A 15,854-nucleotide genomic window follows, 5' to 3' on the forward strand; every position below is an offset into this window, starting at 1 on the left:
TTTGCTAGATGCCGTTGTGTAGATTGTCCTGAATTATTATTTTTTAATTACATTTAGAAAATCAAATAACAATGAGTAATGCTGTATTTATTATAGAGCTGAAGTAGTCATCCCTCAGCTCTATAATAAATGTTAAATTAATACTCTGTAATAAAACAATAAAATTCCATGGACGTGGGTCTCATTTCATTTCTATTGATAATAATTACTCCATATTACAGTTATGGAGTTTCCATCGTTACACCGAACTCTATACAGATTCAATCACAGTCACTCTCTTATACATACACGCGATGCCACAGTGTTTTGACACTTTGATAAAACACGCTGTCTGATGATGATAGATCTTTACCGGTACCTGTCTTCTATGCTTCCCTTCCCACATAGTACATGTACATGTATCGGTACGAGTACTATCCCATTTTGGCATTGTTATTTCCTTCAAATTGATTTATTCAGGAACTTCAGAACTGCCATCGTATTCCGTAATAGATAGATAATACGAAAATCGCAGAGAATGTGAATTATAAAAATATAAACACATTCCAGATGGTTATATTTGGAGGCCATTCTCTCAAACGACGAAGGTGAGCTAGGTGTCAAGTTTCGGAAGGTGGATCAGGCATTCAGACAAGTATCTCGAATCTTAGAGGCTGATTCTCGCCTATCCGTACTAATGCAGTCATCGAGGCTTCAGGCTATGCTCGACTCTATATCAGATCAACTACTCGTCTGTCAATCAGCGCTGAACCAGTACATAGATGTGAGTATTATTTCAGAAGTATTAGTATCGATGGTAAGAAATTAGACCAGATTAAATATTAGACCAGAAGAAGAAATAATAAAAAAAATCTCTGAAATAAAATTTGTAAAGTTACCGCTAAAATGGCCTCTGTATTTCTCATATAGAAGGATATTCTACAACTGTTAACACAATTAACAACTACAGTTAAGTGTAAAATCTATATTACCGTGCTTAGGCACCGCATAAACACAAAATTAAAAAAAAACATACTACCTATATAATGAAAAAAGAATGATTAAAATCATCAATAGGTGTATGTCAAAAAGGTATTTTTCACAATAAGCATATTATTGAGAAATATGTACCTTGTTATTTTATTCGATTATAACTGTATAATCTATTCCAAATATCTGTTCGAAATTGGAAGTACAAATAATAGCTACAATGATCCTATGAGTATGTGTTTGATTTCATTGTTATTATAATATAAGCATTCCGACGCTTTCTCTTTTCTCTTTCAGGAGAAGCGTTCCATATTCCCGAGACTGTATTTTTTGAGTGACGACGACCTACTCGAATTATTGGGTCAGGCGAGGGCTGGCGCGGAAGGTAGGGAGGCGGTGATGCAGAATCACCTCAAGAAGTTATTTCCCGGCACCACAGGGGTGCGCCTGGGACCTGGTGGCATGTCAATCACGGCTCTATGCAGTCATCATGATGAATATTTGCAATTGGATCATCCAGTCGATATAGATTGCCCTGTAGAGGTGATGGTCCATAATAAATGTACTTTATTTCACAGATCTTAATATTAGACTGTAATAGCAATGTTTAGGAACTGGTAATTATTTTAATTAATAGGCACATTTTCATCGACTTCTAGTTACAAAAGTATAGAGATCTTATATTATTGTTATACTTGTATACTGGAAGTGGAGGTTACAATGATTTTGTATGGATGTAATATAATATAAACAGTTTATTTAATACCAGACAACTTCGCAAGCGATCTTGTCATATCAAACTGAAATGATAATGCATAAGAGGAACAAAAACTTAGTTGAAATGTAGAACACTTTTATACTTGTTAAGAGATCAATTGAGTGATTAGCACTCATATAATTTAGCATATTTTTAATTATAATTTTATTTTTACACTTTTGTTTCGTGTAAGTTGTATCATAGACTTATTTTTACTGTAATATGTTATGATGTGTTATAAAATAATAAATAATAAAAATATGAATTTTAGGTATGGTTAAAAAACCTTGAAACTGAGATGCGCTCTTCCTTAAAAAGTATGGCTCTAAAATGCGTCGCGACAAATTCCTTACAAGACCAAGATCCATTTTCGTTGCCAATGCAAATACTTTGCCTCGCTCAAAACCTACGGTTCACTGAGCAAGCAGAAAGGGCCATAGCGTCGAAAGAATTGCATAAACTAAAAGATGATATAGAAAAAGAGAATGCGTATTATGCTGCCGCCGAAACAGAGGATGAATGCGAACGACAGAAGAGACAAGCTCTCATACTACAATGTGGTCATTACGCAGATATTATACAAACATTGATAGAAAATAACGTGGTATCCGCTAATGACTGGGTATGGCAGAAACAGCTGAGGTATTACCATTATCATTTTGCTGACTAGTATTGTCTTCAACCATAGTTTCGATGATAATAGTACTTTTCAATGGTTCAAGAGAGATAGGCGTAAAATGAAGTAATATGTATAGATTGAAGGTGTTCATACTTGCTTATACTATGTAATATTATGTTATCTGTGCTTATACTTTTCATTTGTTTATGTACAGATTTTATTTGCTGAATACCAAAGAAGTTGTAGCTAAAATGGGCCTGGCAGAAATTTCCTACTCATACGAATATCTCGGCGTCAATACTGGCCAGTTTGTACGGACGGATATCGCCGATGAGTGCTTTTTGATATTAACGCAGGTCAATATTTGTGATTTTAAAATATATATTTAAGTTTGAGATTGGTTTTGTGTTATAAGCGTCATGGCGTAGTGGTTACTTACGTTTGATTTACTATCCAATGTAGAAATTACCATTAACAAACCAACGTAATCCAAAAGATAAAATGAAATAAAAAAGAGTAAGTTTCCTCTCGCCACGTTGTTTCCAAATATACTAAAATGCAGGCATGCCAACTGACAATGCCTGTGAAATTCCCCTTTTGGTATTATAGTCGTGTCATGGTATCATTTACTTGTTTTTGATATTGAAAAAAATATATATACATTTCCAGTCACTCCATCTTGGGTTGGTTGGTAATCCTTTCGGTCCCGCCGGAACAGGCAAAACGGAGTCTGTCAAAGCACTCGGCGGTTTAGTTGGACGTTTAGTGCTGATATTCAACTGTGATGAGGTGGGTAATCTTCTCATATTTTGTATATTGTGTGTTTTGTTTCTTAAATGTTCTATTTTTAACCAATTTATAATACATAGGACTTTTATTTTTATTTTTAGAAATTTTAAACATAGTATGGTTAGATAAGACCCGAAAATATACATATAATAAACATCCTAAGGCATTATGTTGAGTAATAATCATCAATTCAAAACTGCTCTTAGAAATATATTGATAGAAAAAACGTACAATATGCTTGGTGACTGATACATCAACAAACAGAATTGATTAACGACTAAGTGTATGATGACGTAAGATATCGATTTTATTTCATTGAACAGAAACTGTATTAACCTAAATTATTTTTTGCGCACCTTTTATGACCTCATTTACGGATCTCGACAACATATTGTTAACACTTTTGTTTAACACTCTAGAAGTATTATACAAATAAAAGACATACCAAGGTTAATTGACAATTTAATTTTTGCATTACAACGAATACATGTAATGATCAAAACGAAACTATAGCGCGTTTTAGAATTGACACAGCGCCATCTAGTATTTCATACTGTAAACTGTTACGGCCAATACTTATTACAATTTATACATACCGCCCACCATGGACAACTACAGTACTTTAGTTGTTCATCACTACAAAAAAAATAAAATTAACATACAAAATCAACAATATTAAAGGTGAGCGAATAGACAAACAAAAATGCTATAAAAATATTACAAAACATGAGTAGAAATTTACATACTTAACAAAATTACTTTAAGCTTAATTAAACAATAACAAATTCTGACAAATTGACAGATTTACTTAGAAAATAGACTGCCATTGCAAATCAACTTATTCTGTTACAGGCAGTAAACATATCTTAGATAATGGTCTTTTAATAATATTACCCTTACATTTAAGACTAACAACGCGTGTAATCTTGTCCAAACCTTCATGTTTATCAATTATTATACCAAACAACCATTTAGCAGGTGGTAAATCGTCCTCCCTTACCAACACTACATCACCAATATTTGGTTCTTGAATGAGATGTTTCCATTTACGACGATGAAAGAATTGAGTAATGTAATCTTGCGACCAACGTCGCCAGAAATGCTGCAACATCCTTTGTGTTAGTTGCCAACGTTTGAGATTACTAAGGTTGCAAGCTTCATAATTTGAATCAGGAGCTACAACTAAGGGCTCTCCCACTAAAAAATGCCCTGGGGTAAGTGCATATGGTTCACCAGGGTTGTTACTAATCTGAGAGAGTGGCCGGGAATTTAAACAAGCTTCCACTTGGGTCAGGACTGTTGCCATTTCCTCATATGTAAGTGTGGAGTTTCCAATTACGCGCTGAAGATGGTATTTTGTGGACTTTATCCCTGCTTCCCAGAGTCCACCAAAGTTTGGAGCGCGGGGAGGGATAAAATGCCACTTAGTGCCATTGCAAGCAAGTGAATTTGCGATTTCTGTCGCTATAGCAGACCTTTCTGTAGAAAAAAGTGATTTAAGTTCTCTAGCGGCACCTATAAAATTCGTACCGTTATCACTCCATATATCGGCACAATGTCCTCGCCTTGCTACAAAGCGCTTAAAAGCTGCCAAGAAACCCTGAGTGGTTAAGTCACTCACTGCCTCCAGGTGAACAGCTTTAGTAGCCATGCAGATGAAAAGACATATATAACCTTTATAGGAGTGATGACCTCTACCCTTACTAGTACGAATGCTGATAGGACCGGCAAAGTCTACACCGCTACGAAAAAAAGGTCGGCAAGCTGTAACTCTTACCGAAGGAAGTTGACCCATTAGCTGATGTTTTACAATAGATCCATGACGAATACAGACAACACATTTACGAACGTACAATTTAACCATATTTTTAACGTCTATAATCCAATACTTGGTTCGCAAGTAATTTATCATGAGCTGAGGTCCACCATGAAGAGTTCTGGAATGAGCCTCAGCAATTAATAAATGAGTAAAATGAGATTTCTTAGCAATGAGGATAGGATGTTTCATTTCTTCAGACATTTGAGAATACTGTAATCGTCCACCAACTCGCAAGACACCAACATCATCAACAAATGGACTGAGAGAGGTAAGTTTGCTTTTATTATTAAGTTTTCCAGATTTTTCTAAATTATACAGATCTTCTTGAAAATATATAGATTGATGTTGTCGGATACATACATTCAAAGCTTCAGTATATTCTTCATTACTAACATATTTGTTTTTCTTTTCAGGTTGGAGAGCAGTTCGTGAAAGAAGAAATCGTCTACATAGAGCAACAACTCTGACAAGTTTGAGCAATGATGAGTATTTATTCCATAGACTAAATTCCTCGGTTGTAGTTGCATAGCATACCTTGTTTGTTTTCTCTTCTAAGTTTGTATCATTTACCTCTTTGTTTTTATAAATAATATTTTCTGATTTCAGCCAAAGTGGTCCTGTGCTCCACAAATCATTTTGATAATCCTGAGGCTTGACTCCTCTGGAGGCACAATCCGCAGGGTTGTCCTTTGATTGGACATGTGACCACTGGTTACTATCAAGAACCGTTAGTATTTCTGAAACCCGATTAGCAATGAAAGTCTTCCACCTACTCGGATGACTTCTTAGCCAAGCGAGTACAACCGTTGAATCGGTCCAAGCATGAATATTTTGTTTAGGTACAGTAAGAACCGTTGACACTTCCAGGAGCAGTTTCGCGAGCAAGACGGCGCCACACAGTTCGAGTTTGGGAATGGATATCTGTTTAACCGGAGCAACTTTGGTTTTAGAGGTAAGTAAATTTACATGTATTACACCATTTCTACTAACTATACGTGCATAAACTACAGCAGCGTATGCCACATTCGACGCGTCACTAAAACCATGTAATTCAACTAGCTTGTCATCAGCCCTCGAGTTAATCCATCTAGGAATTTGTAAATTGGTAAGTAAACATAATTCGTTTCTGTATATAATCCACTCTTTTAATAACTGAGATGGAAGTTCTTCATCCCAATCGATTCCAGAAAGCCAAAGCTTCTGTATGAATACTTTAGCAGTTATAATGGTGGGTGCGATCCAGCCAAGAGGATCAAACAATCGTGCAACATCCGATATAACCTTTCTTTTAGTGACAGGTTCGCTCAGTGGCGGCAACTGAACGGAATATTCGAAGACATCAGAGCGTCGATTCCATGCAAGTCCAAGTATCTTCATTACTGAATCTATTTTTAGTTCTAGATTACCTAATTTATCCTCGTTTCCTTCCTTTATTTTCTCTAGCAAACGTTCACTACTGCTACACCATTTCCTGAGTTGAAATCCTGCTGAGCCTAGTAACATCTTCATTTCTTTATAGACCCTTTGACCTTCTTCAACGTTCTGACAACCGGTCAACAAGTCATCCATATAAAAATCCCTGAGGACTCTTTCAGAAACGTGTGGATATTTATTACCCTCATCAATAGCAACCTGCTGTAAGGCCTTTACCGCTAGATGAGGTGCGGCAGCAGTCCCAAAAGTAACTGTGAGTAACCTATAATGTTGTAAGTCATCTTTTTGATTATCTGGATTACGCCACAAGATACGCTGAAAGTTTGTATCTTCAGGAAAAACCTTCACCTGTCTATACATTTTAGTTATGTCTGCCACTAGACATATAGGATACAATCGCCAGCGCATGATAAGATGTCTCAGATCGGACTGAAGAGTCGGACCAACCATTAGATCATCGTTCAAGGATACACCGTTGCAATCTTTGCACGAAGCATCAAACACAACGCGGGTTTGAGTAGTACTTTTATCTTCTCTGATGACCGGATGATGTGGCAAATAAACAGCGTTTTTGTTATCACGTTCATCATCAGGTACAAGCTCCATATGACCCAAATCTAAATAGTCCTTTATGACATTTGAATAATCCATCTTTAACTTAGGATTTTTTAATAATCTCTTTTCTAACAAATAAAACCTACGAGCTGCTATATCTCGAGAATTACCATACATACAAGTTGGATTTTGATCACGAAATGGTAATTTGACAACATACCTACCGAATGAATCTCGTTTGGTAGTGGCGACGAACAGTTCCTCACATCTCTGCTCTTCAGGCGTGAGATGTTTACGATTCAGATTGGAATTGTCTGATTCTAACTCCCAAAATTTACGTAGGAGTTCGTTTTCATTACAATGAGAATGCAAACTAACAATTGAGTAACAACACTCTTTCTCATTGTTACCAGAAGATTCTATCTCTCCTGACAATATCCAACCTAATTTGGTTTTTTGAGCAACTAATGATTGAGATGATCCCCTAATAAGACCCTCTTCCAAGATCATTCCATAAACTTTAGCACCCAATAACAAGTCAATCTTGTTGGGTGTGGTGTACGTAGGATCTGCTAAATCTGATTTAGACAGTTCTGTTAATACTGGTAAGACAACTTTTCGTTCTGGAAGAAAAGTAGTTAGCTTCTTTAAAACATGAGCCTTTACATCAACAACAAAGTTGGGGTCATGGAGTGATTGAATTTTTAAAAAACACTACAGACTTAGAGGTTAAAGAACCAGCCTGATCACTTCCTAGCCCTGATATTTGACTTCTGCTTGAATATTTCTTTAACCCAAGAAGCTGAACTGCTGCTTCAGTAATAAATGAAGCCTGCGAACCTTGGTCTAACAACGACCTGAGGGTGATATTCTTTCCAGTCTTTGAAACAATTTTAACTAAAGCGGTGGCCAATAACACTTGGGTGTCAACCCTAGAAAAACATGCTACGACATTTCTAGCTTCGTCTTGTGTTGCTGATGTCGTTGGTACGACGACATCACTATTAGCCGATTGATCACTACCTACTTCATTATCGGCTGATTGTACTATACTTCTAGGATGTAGTAATGAATGATGTCTTTTCTTACATATTTTACAACGACTGGTTTGTTGGCATGAGTAAACCGAATGCTTAGAACCTAGACAATTATAACATAAACTGTTGGTTTGAGCAAAATTACGCCGCGTGTCTATGTCTGCTTTTGCAAATTTTTTACATTTGTAAATCTTATGGTTTTCATTACAATAAGCACATGAAAATACTGTAGTTACATGAAGTGATTTTGTATTATATTGAGTGCGATTAGAATAATTTACTTTTACAGATCTGTTATCTAAAAATTCTAACGATCTAAATCTACTCTCAAGAAAACTTTTAAATTGTGTTAGAGAAGGTAAGTCATCACCAGTTTCACTAATTTTTACTTCCCATAATTTTCTAGTTTCAGTATCCAATTTTAAACTAACTATATAAATTACAATGATATCCCACGAAGTTACATTAATGCCTAAATTTATTAATGCATTTATACACTCATTTGTTGTATCCAAAAGCTCTTTTAGACCAGTAGATGACTCTGACGTTACATTTTTTTGACTCATGAACCTCTTTAAAATACAATTAGCAAGATACCTTTTGTTGTTGTAACGTTTCTCAATAAGATCCCAACATACTTTATAATTACTCTGTGTGATAGGAACGTGACGTAGTAATTGTTCTGGTTCTCCAGAGAGATGGCTTTTTAAATAATGTAAACGTTGTACATCGTCTAACGTCTTATTGTTATGTACCAAAGACAGAAACAAATCTCTGAAACTAACCCACTCTAAATATTGTCCTGAGAATACAGGAATGGAAATTCTAGATAATTTTACTGTGAGAGACTGACTTTCCTTTTCTTTACTTGACACTGTATCGGTACCAGTTAAATATTTTGTTAATAACCCCTTTAATTCAGTCTTGTAATCTATATAAGTCTCTTCAGTTTGCTCATACATATCAGTTTGAGTATAAGAAGACTTTGCAATTTCAGACTTAGGTATGTCACTAATAATTTTTGAATGAGTGTTGGTAAATTGTAGCCAAGATCTTTCTAAATTTTCCAACCTAGTTTCGATATACGCCTGTTTTAACCGTTCCTTTGGCTATTTTTTAAAATTACTTCTGGCTTACACAATTTTAGTTTTAATATCATCCTTTATATTAATTAACGACTCCATTATAAAAGAATACAATTTTAGAAATAATAAAGAAACAAAGTTTACCAACTCTTACCAATACAATGAATAAACAACCCAAATATTCTATTGAAACACCTATTAATTTATAAACAAACTTTGAAATAAAAACAATATTTTTATTTAACTATTATACTTATCTAAAACTATTTAAAGTCTATAATAGCACTGATGCACAAATTCTTCTATGTCCAGTAGATTGAGTAATTTTGCGTTAATTTTCTAAGTTCAAAATATCAATTATTTTTCTAAGTGTTTGAAACTGTATTAATTCTGATTGAAAACCGGCATGGATTCCCCGTATGTTCACTTTTTCTCGAATTATTCTAAGTCCAATTTCACTACTTTTATTGGAAATTTTTCTAAGTTAATAATTTCACAGTACTTACAATTTTTTATTTTCTCACTATTATGGCACTCACTCATACTTTAACTTCACTTTCCTTGGTGGTTTCTCTCCCGGCTGCTACAGCGCCCCCTATCGGATATATCCGACAGGCGCTCTCGATGCACTCGTAGACCGGCGACACCACGCACCATAAGCGGCAATCCACCACTGCGTCGGTACTCGAACACAAAAACTTGCCAGCCACTCAAAATTGCGCTTCGATAAGGACCACAATGTTTAACACTCTAGAAGTTTTATACAAATAAAAGACGTACTATGGTTAATTGACAATTTAATTTTTGCATTACAACGAATACATGTAATGATCAAAACGAAACTATAGCGCGTTTTAGAATTGACACAGCGCCATCTAGTATTTCATACTGTAAACTGTTACGGCCAATACTTATTACAATTTATACAACTTTATTATTTAGTGATGAAGAAAAGAAGAAATAAACGATGACTTGAACTTACTGTTTTTAATGATGCTCACATACAATATTAAAATCACTAATTTTGCGAAAATTGGTGACCTATTTCCTGAAAATGGGTTGTTCTTTTATATATGGCGTTTGTTTCATTTTTACAGTATTGATTACAGGCAATGGATGCGGAATGCATGGGCCGCTTGTTGTCGGGGCTAGCCTTGAGCGGCTCATGGGGTTGCTTCGACGAATTCAACCGGTTGTCTGCTGAAACGCTTGCCGCCGTCGCCCACCAGCTCTCCTCGCTTCTGCCGGCCTTGCTACAACACCGCACCCCATCATCACCCACCAGCACAGAGAGCGTGCCTGTTGCAATTCTCAACGGGAAAAAAGCAAGTCGTAATGAATATATTTCAACAATTCGGGTTAAAACTAGATTTGTCGAGCTGCATACAGCGAAGAATGCTGACTGCACTGAAAAACATTTAGACTGACATACTGGATCTGTTATTCCGTGTAAACTTGGTACACTCTATATTATTGTCCCTACGCCCTACTCTTGTGCAAAACGCTTACGTGGACTTTCTGTTTAGTTTATGAAATACAATCAATTTCAAACCTTAGCTTTTTTTTATATAGAATTTAAGGATACTTTTATATGTCTATTGTGTGTTGCAGTGATGTAAAATTATGAGGCCATAGGTGTCGGTGTCGGCGTGGTGCGGCGTAATGGCGACGCTGAACCCGGCGGCGCGCGGGTACGGCGGACGTCGCGCGCTGCCCGCGGCCCTCGAGCGCGTGCTGCGGCCCGCCGCCGGCCGCGCGCCCCGCCCCGCGCCGCTCGCCGCGCGCCTGCTGGCCGCCGCCTGCGTGCCGCGCGCCGCCGGCCTCGCGCGCCGCCTGCACGACGTGTTCCACCTCGCGAGGTAGGTGCGCCCGCCCCGCCCCGCCCCGCGCCGCTCGCCGCGCGCCTGCTGGCCGCCGCCTGCACGACGTGTTCCACCTCGCGAGGTAGGTGCGCCCGCCCCGCCCCGCCCCGCCCCGCGCCGCTCGCCGCGCGCCTGCTGGCCGCCGCCTGCGTGCCGCGCGCCGCCGGCCTCGCGCGCCGCCTGCACGACGTGTTCCACCTCGCGAGGTAGGTGCGCCCGCCCCGCCCCGCCCCGCCCCGCGCCGCTCGCCGCGCGCCTGCTGGCCGCCGCCTGCGTGCCGCGCGCCGCCGGCCTCGCGCGCCGCCTGCACGACGTGTTCCACCTCGCGAGGTAGGTGCGCCCGCCCCGCCCCGCCCCGCCCCGCGCCGCTCGCCGCGCGCCTGCTGGCCGCCGCCTGCGTGCCGCGCGCCGCCGGCCTCGCGCGCCGCCTGCACGACGTGTTCCACCTCGCGAGGTAGGTGCGCCCGCCCCGCCCCGCCCCGCCCCGCCCCGCGCCGCTCGCCGCGCGCCTGCTGGCCGCCGCCTGCGTGCCGCGCGCCGCCGGCCTCGCGCGCCGCCTGCACGACGTGTTCCACCTCGCGAGGTAGGTGCGCCCGCCCCGCCCCGCCCCGCCCCGCGCCGCTCGCCGCGCGCCTGCTGGCCGCCGCCTGCGTGCCGCGCGCCGCCGGCCTCGCGCGCCGCCTGCACGACGTGTTCCACCTCGCGAGGTAGGTGCGCCCGCCCCGCCCCGCCCCGCCCCGCCCCGCGCCGCTCGCCGCGCGCCTGCCGCGCGCCGCCGGCCTCGCGCGCCGCCTGCACGACGTGTTCCACCTCGCGAGGTAGGTGCGCCCGCCCCGCCCCGCCCCGCCCCGCGCCGCTCGCCGCGCGCCTGCTGGCCGCCGCCTGCGTGCCGCGCGCCGCCGGCCTCGCGCGCCGCCTGCACGACGTGTTCCACCTCGCGAGGTAGGTGCGCCCGCCCCGCCCCGCCCCGCCCCGCGCCGCTCGCCGCGCGCCTGCTGGCCGCCGCCTGCACGACGTGTTCCACCTCGCGAGGTAGGTGCGCCCGCCCCGCCCCGCCCCGCCCCGCGCCGCTCGCCGCGCGCCTGCTGCCGCGCGCCGCCTGCACGACGTGTTCCACCTCGCGAGGTTGGTGCGACCGCCGCCGCCGCCTGCACGACCTCGGGAGGTAACGGGAGGTTCACTGCGAAAAATGTTATATTTTCAAGCATAATAACATCGTGGTATGTTTTATCTTTATTAGTATTTACAGATTAGACACATTATATTTTTAATACATTATGTTAAGAAAGTCGAAAATACGCACGTTGATATACCAGGTGTATATAGGTACCTACTCTGATAACCGCCACAGTTAGTGTCTTTGCATAATTGTACAGTCGTATAAAAATAGTTTTCCCCGTGTGCAGCACGCTGCTTAGTAACGAGCGGCACTACGACTGGGGCCTGCGGGCGCTGAAGGCGGCCGTGAGCAGCTGCAGCGCGGCGCTGGCGGTGCGGCCGGCCGCCGACCACGAGTGCGCGCTCCGCACCGTGCGCACCGTGCTCGCACTCAACAACATCTCCAAGCTAACGCCGCATGACGCGCGCAGGTTACCACTCTATAATAAATAAACGGCTTTGGTCGATTTTGATGAAATGTTATAGGTCTGAGAATAGGAACTACTTTTTATACCTCCTACTATTGAGTATAAAGAGTGGCTTACCTCAAAAAATTTTGTTTCATTTTTTCGACAATTTTTTTTATTTTTGGGTGATAAGTTGAATATGAGATCAGGTCAGTCAGTGCATCGTGGTAAATTCTACAGGAATTTATCATGATGACTTCCAAGGGAAATCGTGTTAGCAATAGGGGTATCGGTTCACATTACTATCAATCCCTCGGTTACACTTATGTTTTCATGTATAATTGTTGTATCTGTTGGTGTAATAACACATTAAGGCTGTACTAAGGAAAGTTATTGTTAAGGACGGGAATAGGAAACTATCTGTTGACCTTTTTGCAGATTCGAGGATATTTTATCTCTCGTTTTCGGTGACTCTCCGGAAGAAGAACGTGAAAATCCAATGAAAAGCGCACTAGAGAACAGTGTGCAATCATTAGGTCTCGTCGCTAATGAACTGCAGGTGAAAAATATAAGAAATATTGAAATTACACTGTTAGTTGGATTATGTAATATTATAAACATGAACGTTTTAAAGACGTTTATTCTATTTTATTGCACTAACTGACATACAGTGAACGTAATTAGACGAACTGTAAAAAGAGAATTAATTTTATTGAGTTTTCATTACACGAACGCCGTTACTCTTAATCTGTACCTATATTGTTTGTACTATCCTTTTGTTCTTTTGAAAATAAAACAAATATTTTGTACTCATGTAAAGGATCTTGTATTTTCCCTCCAATGAATTAGCTCAGAATGACAAATTTAAAATTAGTGTTCTGTGTTCTTTTTTAAAAAATTATATAATATAGCAAAATGAGGTTGCATACATTTATTCATAAGTAACACCTAACGTCTTAGACATATATTATAATTACTGATGAAACCTATTAACAACCTTTTACTTTGTATTGGAGTTGGAAAATGACAGTTAGTATTGACATACATACCCATCTTTTTACAGTTACAAAAGTGTTCGGAGTTATACGAGCAGTTGCAACAGCGAATGGGCGTTGCGATCGTGGGCCCGCCCGCCTCCGGTAAAACGACTGTCAGGCAAATATTGAAAGCTGTACGTACTTGCTTAATTATATTATCAGCCAATTTGGATACCACTCAATTTAATGAAGGTACAAATTCTTGTCTACGGGCTTTTTATGGTGTGCAACCTGTAGGGCCCTGTGTCGCTATTGGATACGGCGGAATTCAGGAATTACTTTGTTTTTCCTTGATCACCGCTATTTGTGTTCGAAGACTAGAATATCGAAGTCAAAACTGATAATATAATTACTTTCACAAAACATATAGATCGATCTAACAGAGTAGACATATAAAGTTTCTATATCTATAAGAGCACACTCTATTTATTATTTATCAGCTAAGTTAGCATTGAGTAAAGTCAAATAATAGGATATATTACAAGATGTATACATTTTTTTATCAGGCACTAATACAGCAAGGCAAGACAATCGTAGAGTATGTGATTTCTCCTAAGGCAATGAGTCGTAAATGGCTGCTTGGCCACATAGATCTTGACACTCGGCAGTGGACAGACGGAGTCATATCATCGATTGCCCAAGAAGTATCAAATCAACCACCCGGTTTGTACACCAGTTGATTGTGTGTTTAATATTTTGATAATGAATTAATGCTAGATAGTTACATGCACATACAATGCTAGATGCTTACATTTCAACTTAAAAATATGAAGTTACAACAATTACTCGTATTTAAAAGAACAACACTCAAGTTTCTTCCTTGTTCTTCTTATAATGACACAGCTTTCCGAATAATAAGGTAGATAATAAGGTATAACTATGGCCGTAGCGTGATGACATATAGCCTATAGCACTCGGGGATAATATACCTTTCTAACAGTGAAAAATAACATACAAACTTTGCCTTTCTATAATATTAGTATAGAAGTTTAGATTAACTATGTAAACCCGCGTCGTCGTAAAAATATAATCTTTAGATATATATGTTTTATCCGATGGCGGTGCAGGCGTGTGGTCGTGGGTGGTGTGCGACGGCGACGTGGAGCCGTCGTGGGTGGAGGCGCTGAACTCAGTGCTGGACGACAACCGGCTGCTGACGCTGCCCACGGGCGGGCGCCTGCACCTCGGCGCCGCCAACTTCATCTTCGAGACGCACTCGCTGCGGCTCGCCTCGCCCGCCACGGTCTCGCGGCTCGGGATCGTACTCTTCGGGTGCGTGCACGCCGCTCTCTCCCTTATACCCCTTTTTTTAACGTAACGAAAAATCATCACAAAGACCGTCATCGCGCCGGAGGGATGGCGAAGTGGTATGTGGGATTTGTACCTACTAAAAAGCCACACGATGTACAAGCGTCTTTGCCGGAGTCAGGGTGCTGCTTTAATGGTACAAGGGATGTTTTGCATCCCTTGTACCATTAAAGCAGCGTTTCGCAACTATTTTCAGTCCGCGAATACCTAGATCATCAAGCAAAATTGCAATTCCCTTCATAATACTGAAAAAAAACAACATTTTAAAAAAGGTTCATAGTTAAGACGGAGGACTTCCAATCACATACCCAAACAACTACCCCATACACATAATTTCATGAATACTACTCGATTTCGATCTAATACTGTTTTCATAACAAAGTATAATGTTAACTATATATTCTAATTCTGTACTAGATTAGTAGTAGTTGATTAGTAGTTAACACTTAATCAGAGGAGACACTAACAAAAATTGATTCATCTAATTATACTTTACAGCGATGAAAATATTTGCTCTAAAGAAGCACTGAGTTGCTCGATTAAAGAATTGCAATTTGACAATGAAACAACGAAGATGGCGTTACCTCTACTTGAAGATATAATAGAGAAATGCCTACGCTGGCTTGATGCGCACAGAAGTGATATTGTAATAAAAATCTCCAATACAACAATGGCAAGTATATAAGTACCTAACCCAATAATCAATGATAATACGATACCCTCAGTATACATAAATACCTGGGATTATTTAGTATTAACAAAGTTACAAAATTGTTTTCAGATCAAACAGATTCTAACACAATTTACGTACATTGCCCAAAATGTAAATTCGAATACGCCGCACGTTCCAGAAGACCTTGTCTATTTAGCTATACAACGTAGTCTTACGGGATTATTAAAGGAAAATTCAATGGACAACTTGTTTGAAGAGGTATTGATATACATATATGGATTTGCACTTTTACTCTCAATTAATATAATATTTCGTATAATAGGTACTTTCAATTATTAGTATTTG

The 15,854-nt window shown here is 40.4% G+C and overlaps 1 protein-coding gene across 1 annotated transcript in view; it reads left to right on the plus strand.

Moving 5' to 3' along the window:
• The window catches only part of LOC131853358 (cytoplasmic dynein 2 heavy chain 1), a 78,980-nt gene that overhangs the window by 31,348 nt on the left and 31,778 nt on the right, over positions 1–15,854 (plus strand). The window contains 14 exon segments of the mRNA XM_059204226.1: positions 550–763; positions 1,267–1,512; positions 1,998–2,368; positions 2,560–2,701; positions 3,015–3,134; positions 10,174–10,389; positions 10,700–10,923; positions 12,333–12,515; positions 12,930–13,050; positions 13,555–13,662; positions 14,035–14,191; positions 14,596–14,800; positions 15,335–15,509; positions 15,618–15,767. Coding sequence (XP_059060209.1) covers positions 550–763; positions 1,267–1,512; positions 1,998–2,368; positions 2,560–2,701; positions 3,015–3,134; positions 10,174–10,389; positions 10,700–10,923; positions 12,333–12,515; positions 12,930–13,050; positions 13,555–13,662; positions 14,035–14,191; positions 14,596–14,800; positions 15,335–15,509; positions 15,618–15,767 — 2,632 coding nt within the window.

This window comes from Achroia grisella, unplaced genomic scaffold (genome assembly GCF_030625045.1).
Source record: "Achroia grisella isolate CSIRO2021 unplaced genomic scaffold, CSIRO_AGI_Agris_v1 utg900, whole genome shotgun sequence".
NCBI lineage: Eukaryota > Metazoa > Arthropoda > Insecta > Lepidoptera > Pyralidae > Achroia > Achroia grisella.